General features: G+C 47.0%; 1 protein-coding gene across 1 annotated transcript in view; it reads right to left on the bottom strand.

Moving 5' to 3' along the window:
• The window catches only part of sos2 (son of sevenless homolog 2 (Drosophila)), a 70124-nt gene that overhangs the window by 12630 nt on the left and 41889 nt on the right, over window positions 1-15605 (bottom strand). Inside the window, 12 exon segments of the mRNA XM_070438473.1 lie at window positions 2117-2289; window positions 2514-2631; window positions 4027-4189; window positions 4819-4938; window positions 5355-5577; window positions 8590-8702; window positions 9284-9404; window positions 11351-11452; window positions 11728-11772; window positions 11775-11798; window positions 14214-14869; window positions 15069-15196. Coding sequence (XP_070294574.1) covers window positions 2117-2289; window positions 2514-2631; window positions 4027-4189; window positions 4819-4938; window positions 5355-5577; window positions 8590-8702; window positions 9284-9404; window positions 11351-11452; window positions 11728-11772; window positions 11775-11798; window positions 14214-14869; window positions 15069-15196 — 1986 coding nt within the window.

Genomic DNA, 15605 nt, shown 5'->3' on the forward strand with positions numbered 1-15605 from the left:
CACAAACTGTTATCGAGGTTTATCATGGTCAATTCAAACAACATCTAAATCCAACTTTAAAAAGACTCTCATTCCTGTCAGCCCTTGCTCAAAATTTTCGATTAATAAACTGCGATCACCCCTGGAGTGACCATCACATATAATCAATCTACGATCGTTGCGGACGCTTGCGTCAGCTCCAATCTCACTGAACTGGTTAACAGATAGTCCAAACTCCTTCCACCCAGACTCCCATCGTCAGTTCTCCACAAAACCTGGACAATAAAACACAACGAAGGCCATCAGATCGAATAATACTTCCCTAAGTGGATAATGGCAAGTGAGAACACCGTCATTCTGGTCAGGAGAGAAGGCCGAGATAAGAAGGGAAGGGGAGGAGGAGACTAGAAGGGGTCGGGAACGAAGAGATGGACATCGGAAATAAATACGCGGGTTCCATGAATACCCACTGACAGACACTTACCGACCAGACAGACTGATGGCCTACCTTGGTGCTACTCGCTTCACCTTACACATTAAAGGCCTGTTCTGACTTGGCCTACCTTGAGCTGTTCCCTGCTGACCGTGAGACATAAGCTGGTATTGATGCCTAACCTTGGTGTACTGCGAAGCCTTGAACAGTAATGCTGGTTTGAATTGCCTACCTTGGCTTGTCCTGCTCTACCTTGATAGACAGTGAAGGTGTTTTGATTGCTAACTGTCACTGCCTGACTTGCTAAGCTGGTTGATGGCTCTTGGTGTCTGCCTGGACTCTGAGACAGTAAGCTGTTTGGATGCCTACCTTGGTTGTCCTGCGTGACCTGAGACAGTAGGCTGTTTATGGCCTACCTTGGTCCTGCTCGATCCTTGGACAGTAAGCTGTTGATTGGGCCTACCTTTGTGTCCCTGCCGGACCTTGAGACAGTAAGCTGGTTGATTGGCCTACCTTGTGTGTCCTGCTGGACTTGAGACATATAGCTGAGCTTGATTGCCTACCTGGGTGTACTGCTGGACCTTGAGAACAGTAAGGCTGTTGACTTGGCCTACCTTGTATCCTGCTGACCTTGAGACAGTAAGGAGCTTGATTGGCCTACCTTGGGTACCTGCTGGACCTTGAGACAGTAAGGCTGGTTTGATTTGCCTACCTTGGTATCCTGCTGGACCTTGAGACAGTAAGGCTGTAGTTGATTGGCCCTACCTTTCGTCCTGCTGGACCTTGATGACTTAGTAACTGTTTGATTGGCCTACCTGTGGTATCCTGCTGGACCTTGAACAGTCAAGGCTGTTTTGATGCCTACCTTGTATCCTGCTGACCTTGAGACAGTAAGGCTGTTTGATTTGTTCTACCTTGGTATCCTGCTGACCTTAGACAGTAAGGCTGTGTTTGATTGGCCTACCTTGTCCTGCTGGACCTTGAGACAGTAGGCTGCTTTGAATTGCGCTCTACCTTAGGTATCCTGCTGGACCTGAGACAGTAAAGGGGGGGCTGGTCTTCCCATTGCTACCTTGATGTCCTGCTGGCACCTGTAACAGTAAAGGCTGGCTGATTGGCCTACCTGCATCCTGCTGACCTTGAGATCCTGCGGACCTTGAGCATAAGGCTGACTGGTGGCCATGACCATATGATCGTCCTGCTGCTGACCTTAGACAGTAAGGCTGCGTTGTTGGCCTACCTTGAATGTCCTGCTGGACCTGAGACAGTCAAGCTGTTCTGTTGGCCTCACCTTGATGTCCTGCTGACCTTGAGACCAGTAAGGCTGGTTTTGATTGCCTACCTTATGTCTCGACCTTGAACAGTGGCTCGGTTCGTGGTTGGCCTACCTTGAGTGTCCTGCTGGACCTTGAGACAAGTTACAGCTCTATTTTTGGCCTTACCTCTCCGCTTGTCCTGCTGGACCTTGAGACAGTAAGGCTGGTTCTGGTTGGCCTACCTTGATGTCCTGCTGGACCTTGAGACAGTAAGGCTGGTTTTGATTGGCCTACCTTGGTGTCCTGCTGGACTTTGAGACAGTAAGGCTGGCTGATTGGCCTACCTTGGTGTCCTGCTGGACCTTGAGACAGTAAGGCTGGTTTTGATTGGCCTACCTTGGTGTCCTGCTGGACTTTGAGACAGTAAGGCTGGTTTTGATTGGCCTACCTTGATGTCCTGCTGGACCTTGAGACAGTAAGGCTGGTTCTGGTACTGCTGTATCTCTCCTGTGATTTCTGCTACTTTCCTCCTCTTACTGAAGTTGATCAGCTCTTTGCCGTGTCTCTTCAGGAAGTCGGGGTTCCCTTCCTCTGTCTTCAGGATGTTGGTCAAGTAGATACCTGTGGACAGGGAGGAGAGCGACATGGTATAGAAGCAGTCCTAGCTAAATACATCACTCAGTCAACCTAATACGTCCAATGGCTCAGTGGGTTGGGAGCATTGTGCTAGCACCAACAGGGTTGAGGGCTTCCATTCCTGCATAGGCCACATATATACTGAATCGATGTGTCACAAGTCAATGTAGACAGTTCTGTACGTTTGTTTTCTGTCCGGAAGGTCTTACCAAAGAAAGGCACACAAGGCGGGTTAATGGACTTGAGCTTGGCCAGGTACTTCTTGAAATGGTCCTGGCTCAGTTCCACTGCTTCCTCTAGGATCCGCTTTTTCCTTTCGGGGACCGCCTGAAAGAAAATAACAATATGGACATCTCTCATTAACTTGCTGCTCAGTAAAAGCGTAGAAATAGCGCATATAGAACAGATCTGCCACTTATCAGACTTGTTTTCAATGCGAATGACAGATCTATAAAATGATTTCTATGTGAATTTCGTCAGGTCGCCCACAAAACTACATACTGGACCTTGCTGCTCAGTAAAATCTCTGGTCTTAGTGCGCAACAAGTAATATAATAATAATAATAATAATATATACCATTTAGCAGATGCTTTTATCCAAAGCGACTAACAGTCAAGCTGGCACACATTTGAAGTATGGGTGGCCCCCAGCAGGAATTGAACCCATGACCCTTGGCGTTGCAAGCGCCTTAGACCGCTGCGCCACTCGCAATGCCTACTTGTCATACATTTTAGCAAATACATTTATTTTTGATACTTAAATATATTTAAAACCAAATACTTTTAGACTATTAAAAGGTATCTTTACTTTTACTCAAGTATGACAATTGGGTATATTTGCATCAACTCTTCACAGTTGTGTTCTGTGAGTGTCACAGAATAAAATGATACCCCATTTCATTGCTCCACAATACAACACTCCAACCTTGTTTAACATCATCAAATCTATGGCATGATTCCACCAATTGTAACCTCCAATTGTAACCTCAAAATAGAGACTTTTATTTTGAAGGCCAACCGCAAATTCCACTATTGTGGCTAATCCATATTGTGGCTAGCTTCACAACACATAACCCGGTCTGGTCAAGCCTCACTAGGCAGGGGAAGTTAAGTGGCTAGCTAGCTAGTTATTTTCATGAACTGAAGTTCAACAATTGTGGCTACCTAGCTAATACTTACTCACATGGATTCCTAAATCATTGCTAAGAATAATGAAAATTACTGCAGTTTCTACTGGTCATTGTTTTCAGGCTGGCTGTATTGGTGCTAGCTAGCTACCAAGCTAAAGCTAGCTAGGTACCAAGCTAAAGCTAGCTAGCTACCAAGCTAAAGCTAGCTACCGCAGAAGTTGCTAATAACATCTGTATCAAATATATTTGCAAACATTTTTAATCCTGCTCGTTTAATCGTGATCTTATTTCAAATGCTCACACAGACGTTTTCCCWTTTGGTCAAACAAATAATGCCTCATTACCAACGCGGTATTGTAAACACATCGTTCGTGGCCGGTGTGTGCTTGTTTGCAGACTTTAATTTTTTGTACAGCTTTGACAGTGCTACTGATCGTCGGGGTGGAGCTTGACTTGCACGTACAAATTCAGCACACACAACATTCTAAAATAGAATAGTGTTTTTTGACATTAAAAGCTTATTTGACTCGTCAAATAGTGTATAGACCCAAACGGCGTTCCATAGCGAAGGTGTGTGTGTGTGTGTGTTCACCTCAAAGGTGTGATCGAGCCGGTAGACGGGGACAGAGTTGATGGCAGAGACCACCTCCAGAACACCGTTGAAATTGTTGAGCTCCTGAAACACCTGGAGGATCTCAATGACCCGTGTGAACACTGCTACCCTCTCATCCAGGTTCTCTGCTTCCACAATACACCTGACAGACAGAGAGCGAGACAGAGAGAGCGAGACAGAGAGAGCGAGACAGAGAGAGCGAGACAGAGAGACGAGACAGAGAGAGCGAAGACAGAAGAGCCGAGGACAGATAGAAGAGCGAGCAGAGAGCGAAACAGAGAGCGAGACAGTATAAGAGCGAGACAGAGAGAGCGAGACAGAGAGAGCGAGACAAGGGCGCAGACAGAAGAGCGAGACAGAGAGACAGAGAGAGAGGAGACAAGAGAGACGAGACAAGAGAGCGGAGAGAACAGAGAGCGAGACGAGACCACATGAGAGCGAGACAGAGAGCGAACAGAGAGCGAGACAGAGAGCAGGCAGAGAGCGCAGAGAGCGAGACAGAGAGCGAGACAGAAGCACAGGCAGAGAGACAGAGAAGGAGAGACAGAGACAGAGAGCGAGACAGAAGAAGAGAGAAAGACAGTGAAGAGACAGGACGAGAGAAAGGATATCGAGTATTAGCGTTACTGACTGAGTTCACAGCAGGGAGATGTTCAGTTGGGCACACAGTAGGAAAACATTTCTTATCGGACAAGTTCATGTTTGACTCGGTTTCATTACATATTCCACCTACTGAACAGTATTCCACCTACTACTACCACCACTACTCACTTCTCAAACCACAGTGTGAGGTTGGTGGTGTGGCGGATCATCCTCAGCAGGTTGGGAGAGTTATTCTCTTTGTCCTCTTTGGTCCAGACACTCCCCACCAGCTCAGATGGCCTCACAGCCCTGAGGAGAGAAGGGGGACAGTAACACACTTCAATAAGACAGTAACACACTTCAATAAGGCAGTAACACACTTCAATAAGGCAGTAACACACTCCAATAAGACAGCAACACACTCCAATAAGGCTGTAACACACTCCCCACCAGCTCAGATGGCATCACAGCCCTGGGGGGGAGAATAACACACTGCGCAGCACGTCTCTCGTCACCTCTAAGAGGAGAAGTTGTGAAAGGCTGTTTTACGATCCACAGTCCCTGCGTTCAACATATTACATCGAAACAACATATTTCCACAGTCCTATGGACAGTACATGGTCTGCTTAGCTTCAGTTGGCCCGGCAGGTCAAACCACGTTTGGTCAGATCAGTAAATGAAGTTGTCCACTTGATCACAGTAGTAACAGCAGGTGTCAGTCTAACCTGTATAGCTCTGACTCCAACAGGGTGAGCTGGCGGGCGATCTCTATGGGGTGAAGGGTCATGAGGTCAAAGGTGTCCGTCTGGCCCAGGCGGCTGATGTGCCACTCGATGGGCGGCGGCGGGCTCTCGAAGGTGATGTTGTGGCTGACCCCGTTGGACTGAGTCTGCATCTTCCTCTTGATGATCTTGTTGATGGACTCCACCCACTTCCTCATAGACTTGCCTGAGGAAGGGACATGTGACAAGGACTTGTTTTTGAATGTTTTTATTTTATTTTTTATCATTCATGACAATTAAGCTCAATTAAACTTCACTAAAGTAAAACATGACCATTGTCCAGTCCCCTATCTAATCACTGTCAGAGGTTGGAAGTAAAAAAAACGTTTGAGACTCTTTAACACCTTAATGTTTTATTGTGACAGTTCTGGTGGACACCAATGCATTCATTACACGTAGCAACTAAACTTGCTAACATTTTCTGCACAATAACATAAGTGACTAGTAAATAATAAAAGTAGCGAACACTGAAAAATGTGTCCCTGTGAATGAACATTTTGGTATTGTAGTAAGAAATACTGTATTGAGGTGGTAGTCCTGTAGTAGTATTGAGGTAGTAGTATTGAGGTAGTCCTGTAGTAGTATTGCGGTAGTAGTATTGAGGTAGTCCTGTAGTAGTATTGCAGTAGTAGTATTGAGGTAGTCCTGTAGTAGTATTGAGGTAGTCCTGTAGTAGTATGAGGTAGTCGTTGTTGAGGTAGTATATTGAGATAGTCCTGTAGTAGTATGGAGGAGTCTGTAGTAGTATCGAGGATGTCCTGTACGTAAGTACTTGAGGGTATAGTATTGAGCGGTAGTACGTGTAGTATTTAATGGTTGGAATCAAAAATTATGTTTCCAATCGTTTAGTTCTGACAGAATGGTTCCCCATGGCTTTTAAAATACCGTTATTAACCGGTTCCCATGCTTTTAAAATTACCGTTATTAACCGTTCCCATGCGTGTAAAATACCGTTATTAACCGGTTCCCATGGCTTTTAAAATACCGTTAATTAACCGGTTTCCATGCTTTTAGTTCCCATGCTTTTAAAATACCGTTATTAACGCGGTTCCCCGATCGCTTTTTAAAATACCGTTATTTAACCGGTTCCCATGCTCTTAAATACCGTTATTTAACGCCAGTTAATACCTTACGTTCCCATGTTATTACCGTTTTAAGTTATCTTAAAATAACGGTTCTGCTTACCGGAAACAGTATGGATCACTTTCATTCCTTTTTCCGTTTCGTTCCTTTGAACATTTACTTTTCGGTTCTGTTCCCTGAATGAGTTCCCAACCCCTGGAGTAGTAGTATAGTAGTACTTGTTGCGAGTACTGTAGGTAGATATTGTAGTAGTAGTACTGTAGTACTATATTGTAGTGGTACTGTAGTAGTGAGTATTGAGGTTGGTCGTCGTAGTACTTGAGGGAGTCTGTAGTAGTATTGAGGTGTACTGTAGTATTTAATGGTTGGAATCCTAAATTATTTTCCAAATCGTTTTAGTTCTGAACAGAAATGGTTTTCCCATGCTTTTTAAAATACCGTTATTAACCGGTTCCATTGCTTTTAAAATACCGTTATTAACCGGTTCCCATGCTTTTAAAATACCGTTATTAACCGGTTCCCATGCTTTTAAAATACCGTTATTAACCGGTTCCCATGCTTTTAAAATAACGGTTCTCTTCCGGAACAGTATGGATCACTTTCATTCCTTTTTCCGTTTCTGTTCCTTGAACATTTATTTTCGGTTCTGTTCCCTGAATAGTTCCAACCCCTGGTAGTAGTACTATAGTAGTATTGTGGTAGTACTGTAGTAATATTGTAGTAGTAGTACTGTAGTACTAGTATTGTAGTGGTACTGTAGTAGTGATATTGAGGTGGTACTGTAGTAGTACTGAGGTAGTACTGTAGTAGTATTGAGGTAGTACTGTAGTGGTACTGTAATATTGAGGTGGTATTGTAGTGGTACTGTAGTATTGCTGTAATACTGCAGTGGTACTGTAGTATTGAGGCAGTACTGTAGTAGTATTGTAATAGTATTGCGGTGGTACTGTAGTAGCACTGTAGTATTATTGAAGTAGTATTGTAATAGTATGTGTAGTGGTACTGTAGTAGTATTGGTGTAGCACTGTAGTATTGCGGTAGTACTGTAGTGGTATTGTAATAGTATTTGTAGTGGTACTGTAGTGGTATTGAGGTAGTACTGTAGTGGTATTGTAATGGTACTGTAGTAGTATAGAGGTAGTACTGTTGTGGTACTGTAGTATCGAGGTAGTACTGTAGTAGTATTGAGGTAGTAGTGTGGTGGTACGGTAGTATTGAGGTAGTGCTGTAGTAGTATTGGTGTGGTATTGTAATAGTATTGTAATGGTACTGTAGCAGTATTGCGGTAGTAGTGTAGTGGTACTGAAGTATTGATGTAGTACTGTAGTGGTATTGGAATAGTATTGTAGTGGTACTGCAGTAGTACTGTAGTAGTATCGAGGTAGTACTGTGGCGGTATTGTAATAGTATTGTAGTAGTATTGAGGTAGTACTGTGGTGGTATTGTAATGGTACTGTAGTAGTATTGAGGTAGTAGTGTAGTAGTGTTGTGGTACTGTAGTATTGAGGTAGTAGTGTAGTGGCACTGTAGTATTGAGGTAGTAGTGTAGTGGTACTGTAGTATTGATGTAGTACTGTGGTAGTACTGTTGTGGTATTGTAATAGTATTGTAATGGTACAGTGGTGGTATTGCGGTAGTAGTGTAGTGGTACCGCAGTATTGAGGTAGTAGTGTAGTAGTACTGTAGTATTGAGGTAGTACCGCAGTAGTACTGTAGTATTGAGGTAGTACTACTACTGCTGCAGTAGTACTGTAGTATTGAGGTAGTACTGTAGTAGTACTGTGGTGGTGCTGTAGTAGTGCTGTAGTAGTACTGTAGTGGTATTGCAATATTATTGTAATGGCACTGCCGTAGTATTGCGGTAGCACTGTAGTAGTACTGTAGTATTGCGGTGGTACTGTAGAAGTACTGTAGTATTGCGGTACTACTGTAGTAGTACTGTAGTGGTATTGTAATAGTATTGTAATGGTACTGTAGTAGTATTGCGGTAGTAGTGTAGTGGTACTGTAGTATTGAGGTAGTACTGTAGTATTGAGGTAGTACTGTAGTAGTACTGCGGTGGTACTGTAGTAGTACTGTAGTATTGAGGTAGTACCTCGTAGTTGTATAATGCTGCTGATGTACTCCTCCAGTCGGCCTCGTAGCTCGGGGTCGTTCTCAAAGTCATAGAAATGATGCTCCACCCACTGACGGAACACATTCAGGACCCTGAGAGAGAGGGGGAGAGAGAGGGGGAGAGAGAGAAGAGAGGGGGGGGGGGGGGGAGGTAGAGACAGACGAAGGTGAATGATCAGTCAAAATAATTTATTAAAGCACTGTTTTATCAACAGTTATCACTGTGCTTTAAGAAACTATTTTGAGAGATGCCCACAGTATTAGTATTTAGGGGGTTAGGCCACAGGATATGGTGATGATGGACCGCCCCCATCATGGATGGCATGAGGTCTGATTGGACCGCGGGTGAGAAGGATCTTGATTGGACAGTGGGAGTACTCTGAATGAACATGGGATGTACTCTGTTGGACAGTGGGGAAGGTCTGCGAGTTGGTGTGATAGTGGGAGCGAGTCTGATGGAAGTGGGATGTGGGAAGGAGTCTGATGGATAGTGGAAGGAGTCTGATTGGACAGTGGGAAGGAGTCGATGATAGTGGGAAGAGTCTGATGGACAGGGAAGGAGTCTGATTGATAGTGGGAAGGAGTCTGATGGATAGTGGAAGGAGTCTATTGGATAGTGGGAAGGAGTCTGATTGACAGTGGGAAGGAGTCTGATTGGACAGTGGTGATTATACCTGAGTTGGACCGGTTGGACGTACTCCCTCCGGAACCTCTGTAGCTCTGCAGCCATTGGCTGATCTCCGTTCCATAGAGCCTGCTTGTGTCTGCCTGGTGGGCTCCGCTCTGGACTCAATCCTGTGGTGTCAAAAATTAAAAATAAATAATTTTTCATTTGGTGAAAGGCGCAAAAAACAAAAAATACATATAAACATATATTAAAAACAATCCAAACCGACAGAACAAGAACACAGACAACCCAAGCTTTATACAAGTGTCATATGATCTGAGGAACAAAACAGAACTAGAGACTTTTATTTAAATGTTTATTTTAACCTTTATTTAACTAGGAAAGTCAGTTAAGAAACAAATTCTTATTTACAATCATGGCCTACACAGCCCAAACCCGGACGATGCTGGGCAATTGTGTGCCGTCCTATGGGACTCCCAATCACGGCCGGCTGTGATACAGCCCGGATTCGAACCAGGGTGTCTGCAGTGACGCCTCTTGCACTGAGATGCAGTGCCTAGACCGCTGCGCCACTCGGGAGCCCAGAACACAGCATATTACCATCAACAGGTTAGGAGCCAGGATATAGTCATAGGTTGAGTGACAAATGGCACCCTATATAGGGCACTACTTCAGACCCAGGGGCTCTACTCCAGACCGGGGCTCTACTTCAGACCAGGGCCTACTCCAGGACCGGGGGTCCACGGGCTCTACTTCAGACCGGGTCCACCAGGGCTCACTCAGGACGGGGGTCCACAGGCTCTACTTCAGACCGGGGCTCTACTCCAGACCAGGGTCCCACAGGGCTCTACTCCAGACCGGGGCTCTACTCCAGACCGGGGTCTACTCCGTACCGGCTCTACTCCAGACCAGGCTCTACTCCAGACCAGGGCTCTACTCCAGACGGGCTCTACTCCAGGACCGGGGCTCTACTCCAGACCGGGGCGGCTACTTCAGACCGGGCTCTACTTCAGCGGGCTCTACTCGGACCGGGGGCCACGGGCTCTACTCCAGACCGGAGGTCCACAGGGCTCTACTCCAGACCAGGGTCCACAGGGCTCTACCCAGACCAGGGTCCACAGGGCTCTACTCCAGACCAGGGTCCACAGGGCTCTACTCCAGACCAGGGTCCACAGGGTCTACTCCAGACCAGGGTCCACAGGGCTCTACTACAGACCAGGGTCCACAGGGCTCTACTCCGAGACAGGGTCCACAGGGCTCTACTCCAGACCAGGGTCCACAGGGCTCACTCCAGACCGGAGGTCCACAGGGCTCTACTCCAGACCGGGGGTCCACGCGCTCTACTTCAGACCAGGGCTCTACTTCAGACCAGGGCTCTACTCCAGACCGGGGGTCCACAGGGGCTCTACTCCAGACCAGGGGTCCACGGGGCTCTACTTTCAGACCAGGGTCCACAGGGCTCTACTCCAGACCAGGGTCCACGGGGCTCTACTCCAGACCAGGGTCCACGGGGCTCTACTCCAGACCAGGGTCCACGGGGCTCTACTCCAGACCGGAGGTCCACAGGGCTCTACTCCAGACCGGGGCTCTACTCCAGACCAGGGCTCTACTCCAGACCAGGGCTCTACTCCAGACCAGGGCTCTACTCCACCAGGGCTCTACTCCATACCAGGGCTCTACTCCATACCAGGGCTCTACTCCAGACCAGGGTCTACTCCAGACCAGGGTCCACAGGGCTCTACTCCAGACCAGGGCTCTACTCCATACAGGGCTCTACTCCATACCAGGGCTCTACTCCATACCAGGGTCCACAGGGCTCTACTCCAGACGGGGCCACAGGCTCTACTCCAGACCAGGTCCACAGGGCTCTACTCCAGACCGGGGCTCTACTCCAGACCGGGGTCCACAGGGCTCTACTCCAGACCGGGGCTCTACTCCAGACCAGGGGTCCACAGGGCTCTACTCCAGACCAGGGTCCACAGGCTCTACTCCAGACCGGGCTCTACTCCAGACCGGGGCTCTACTCCAGACGGGGTCCACAGGGCTCTACTCCAGACCGGGGCTCTACTCCAGACCAGGGGTCCACAGGGCTCTACTCCAGACGGGGCTCTACCCAGACCAGGGTCACAGGGCTCTACTCCAGACCGGGGGTCCACAGGCTCTACTCCAGACCGGGGTCCACAGGGCTTACTCAGACCAGGGTCCACGGGCTCTACTCCAGACCAGGGTCCACGGGTGCCATTTAGGACACAACATAGAACTGTATTGTCTCTATTATCCTCCAGGGATATGAACAGGAAATAATTCACTTCCTGTGTGTTGTTGTTCTACTTTATACTACTGATATTGATTACTGAAATGTTTGGGAAAGAGCTGGCAGAAAGGCACACTGACTTGTGCACGTGACAATAAAACTTGAAAAAATGTCTTGCCCTGTACAAACACAACATACTGGTATACTGGTAAGCAGGTCCGACCTACCTGTCTATCAAGAGGCGAGGAGCTCCTGGGGCTTGCAAAAGGACCGGTAGGTGGCAGAAAAGTGCGCACAAAGTTGGGATCTAAAGGACAGCAGAAAATTATTGAATCATCACACTTGCATCATAAATAAGCTAATTTATTTGTATTTGGAATAACGTCAAATTGATCAGAAATACAGTGTAGACATTGTTAAATTACTATTGTAGCTGGAAACCGCAGATTTTTTATGGAATATCTACATAGGCGTACAGAGGCCCATTATCAGCAACCACCACTCCTGTGTTCCAATGGCACGTTGGTTGTAGCTAATCCAAGTTGATCATTTTAAAAGACTAATTGATCATTAGAAAACCCTTTTGCAATTATGTTAGCGCAGCTGAAAACTGTTGTTCTGATTAAAGAAGCAATAAAACTGGCCTTCTTTAGACTAGTTGAGTATCTGGAGCATTTGTGGGTTCGATTACAGGCTCAGATTGACCAGAAACAAATAACTTTCTTCTGAAACTCGTCAGTCTATTCTTGTTCTGAGAAATAAAGGCTATTCCATGCGAGAAATTGCCAAGAAACTGAAGATCTCGTACAACGCTGTGTCTACTCCCTTCACAGAACAGCGCAAACTGACTCTAACCGAATAGAAAGAGGATGGGAGGCCCTGGTGGACAACTGAGCGTTTCCAGCTACAATAGTCATTTACAACATTAACAATGTCTACACTGTATTTCTGATCTATTTTATTTTAAATGGACAAAAAAAAAAAGGGCTTTTCTTTCATAAACGAGGACATTTCTAAGTGACCCCAAACTTTTGAACGGTAGTGTGTGATATATATATATTATATATACACACACACATATACACAAACACACACACTATATATATATATAAACTCAGCAAAAAAGAAACGTCCCTTTTTCGGACCCTGCTTTCAAAGATAATTCGTATAAATCCAAATAACTTCACAGATCTTGTAAAGGGTTTAAACACTGTTTCCATGCTTGTTCAGTGAACCATAAACAATTAATGAACATGCACCTGTGGAACGGTTGTTAAGACACTAACAGCTTACAGACGGTAGGAAATTAAGGTCACAGTTATGAAAACTTAGGACACTAAAGAGGCCTTTCTACTGACTCTGGAAAAAAAACTAAAAGAAAGATGTCCAGGGTCCCTGCTCATCTGCGTTAACGTGCCTTAGGCATGCTGCAGGAGGCATGAGGACTGCAGATGTGGCCAGGGCAATAAATTGCAATGTCCGTACTGCAAGACGCCTAAGACAGCGCTACAGGGAGACAGGACGGACAGCTGATCGTCCTCGCCAGTGGCAGACCACGTGTAACAACACCTGCACAGGATCGGTACACTGAACATGATGGCCAACAACAACTGCCCGAGTTGCACCAGGAACGCACAATCTCTCCATCAGTGCTCAGACTGTCCGCAATAGGCTGGAGAGGCTGGACTGAGGGCTTGTAGGCCTGTTGTAAGGCAGGTCCTCATCAGACATCACCAGCGACAACGTCGCCTACGGGCACAAACCACGTAGCTGGACCAGACGGACTGCAAAAAGTGCTCTTCACTGACGAGTCGCTTTTTGTCTCACCAGGGTGATGGTCAGATTCGCGGTTTATCGTCGAAGGAATGAACGTTACACCAAACGGTACTCTGGAGCGGGATCGATTTGGAGGTGGAGGGTCTGTCATGGTCTGGGGCGGTGTGTCACAGCATCATCGGACTGAGCTTGTTGTCATTGCAGGCAATCTCAACCCTGTGTGTTACAGGGAAGACATCTTCCTCCCTCATGTGGTACCCTTCCTGCAGGCTCATCGTGACATGACCCTCCAGCATGACAACGCCACCAGCCATACTGCTCATTCGGTGAGTGATTTCCTGCCAGACAGGAATGTCAGTGTTCTGCCATGGCCAGCGAAGAGCCCGGATCTCAATCCCATTGAGCACGTCTGTGACCTGTTGGATCGGAGGGTGAGGGCTAGGGCCATTCCCCCCAGAAATGTCTGAGAACTTGCAGGTGCCTTGGTGGAAGAGTGGGGTAAGATCTCACAGCAAGAACTGGAAAATCTGGTGCAGTCCGTGAGGAGGAGATGCACTGCAGTACTTAATGCAGCTGGTGGCCACACCAGATACTGACTGTTTGATTTTGACCCCCACCCCCTTTGTTCAGGGACACATTATTCCATTTCTGTTCGTCACATGTCTGTGGAACTTGTTCAGTTTATGTCTCAGTTGTTGAATCTTGTTATGTTCATACAAATATTTACACATGTTAAGTTTCCCGAAAATAAACGCAGTTGACAGTGAGAGAACGTTTCTTTTTTTGCTGAGTTTATACATACATGCATACATACCTTACACACATACATAGTACGTTCCGTTCCGCCCCCCCGACAAAACATTTCCGGCAGCCGAATCTAGTTGTCTACTCTGGAGTACACTACTCTTAAAACAGACAACACGGTAMGGGTCTCAGCCAGGCTTACCAGCGTACATGTGGTAGGTGAGCCTCTCTATAAGCTTGACCACCGTGCCTGCTTTAATAATGGGTATCCCCGTCTTGCTCTGGACGCGATCTTCAAACACGATGTTCTCCTCTGAGTCGTGCACAGCGAAGCGGTATAGCTCTGGCGAGGGCAGGCGGAGGGGCTGAGCCTGCTCCTCGTGCTGCAGAACCGTGTCCAACATACGGTCCAGCGTGGAGCGGTACTGCAGGGTCACCAGCGCCGCCATCCAAGCCCCTTTCTCCTCCGCCGAGCGGGCGCAGAACACCACACAGTTCTCGTCTTTACCGACGAGTTCGAAGGCGTGTTTGAACTCCACCGAGTCCTCGCGGTCCACGATGCGGACTTTCCGCAGGACGAACTTCTCCTTGAGACGGAACTCTGCCCCGCTTCCAGAACCGGGGAGTCGGGAGCTCTGATTGGCCTTGCAGCTGATCATGAGGCCGTCGAACAGGAAGTTGTGTCGCTCGTGTTTGGCGCCGGCGCGGAGGAGCGCCCCCTCCAGGATAAACTCGGAACAGCACTGGCCGATATCCTTCCCCTCCCAGCCATCGATGCTCTTCTGGATCTCGTTCATCCGCTTGATGGCCAGCTGCTTGCTGCGCACCTGACGGCTGTACAGACGGTACATGGGTTCACTGGAGGAGTATGAGAAAGAGAGAGAGAGGGTGGTCAGAAAACTGAAGAATCAATCAAAACCTTTATTTAACTAGAATAATTGTTGAGAACACAATTTGTTTACATTAACAACCCGAAAACAAATCACATTTAATGTGTAGTATAGTAAGACGTGTGTATCTGCAGGGTGAGCTGTAGCGTGGAGGCGCAGCTACGTACCCAGGTTTGCGTCGAGGCAGGTGTTTGGCGTAGATGCGTTCCACGCTACACTGGAGGTTGAGCAGAGCGGTGATGGCCTGCTTCAAACACTCCCTGTCATCCTGCTCCTCACTGTGCTCCTGCAGTTGCTGCTCACAAAACACAAGATGACAGGCATTAGGCATTGATGCATGTTTTAACGTATGCACAGAGCGACATTGATATATGTTTTAACGTATGCACAGAGCGACATTAATGTATGTTTTAACGTATGCACAGAGAAAACCACGTCCCTCATTACAGGAAGATACAAAAGTACTTGCACGGACACTTTCCGTGGAGGTAATCGATGCCACAACAAGCAACAGATGCAGATCACTACTAAAGGTTCAACTGATTGACTAGCTCATGGTTTACAAGACTTAAAGCTGAAATCTTTAAAAAGGGGGGGGCGGGGAAACATTGCTCGCCCCCCCCCCACCCCCCTCTTTCGTTATTGTTTTGTTGATGACACGGAGGAAAGGAGAATTGTGGTTTTAAAAAGGCCTCAGGACATGT

The sequence above is a fragment of the Salvelinus sp. IW2-2015 genome, unplaced genomic scaffold (assembly GCF_002910315.2).
Source record: "Salvelinus sp. IW2-2015 unplaced genomic scaffold, ASM291031v2 Un_scaffold957, whole genome shotgun sequence".
Classification (NCBI taxonomy): domain Eukaryota; kingdom Metazoa; phylum Chordata; class Actinopteri; order Salmoniformes; family Salmonidae; genus Salvelinus; species Salvelinus sp. IW2-2015.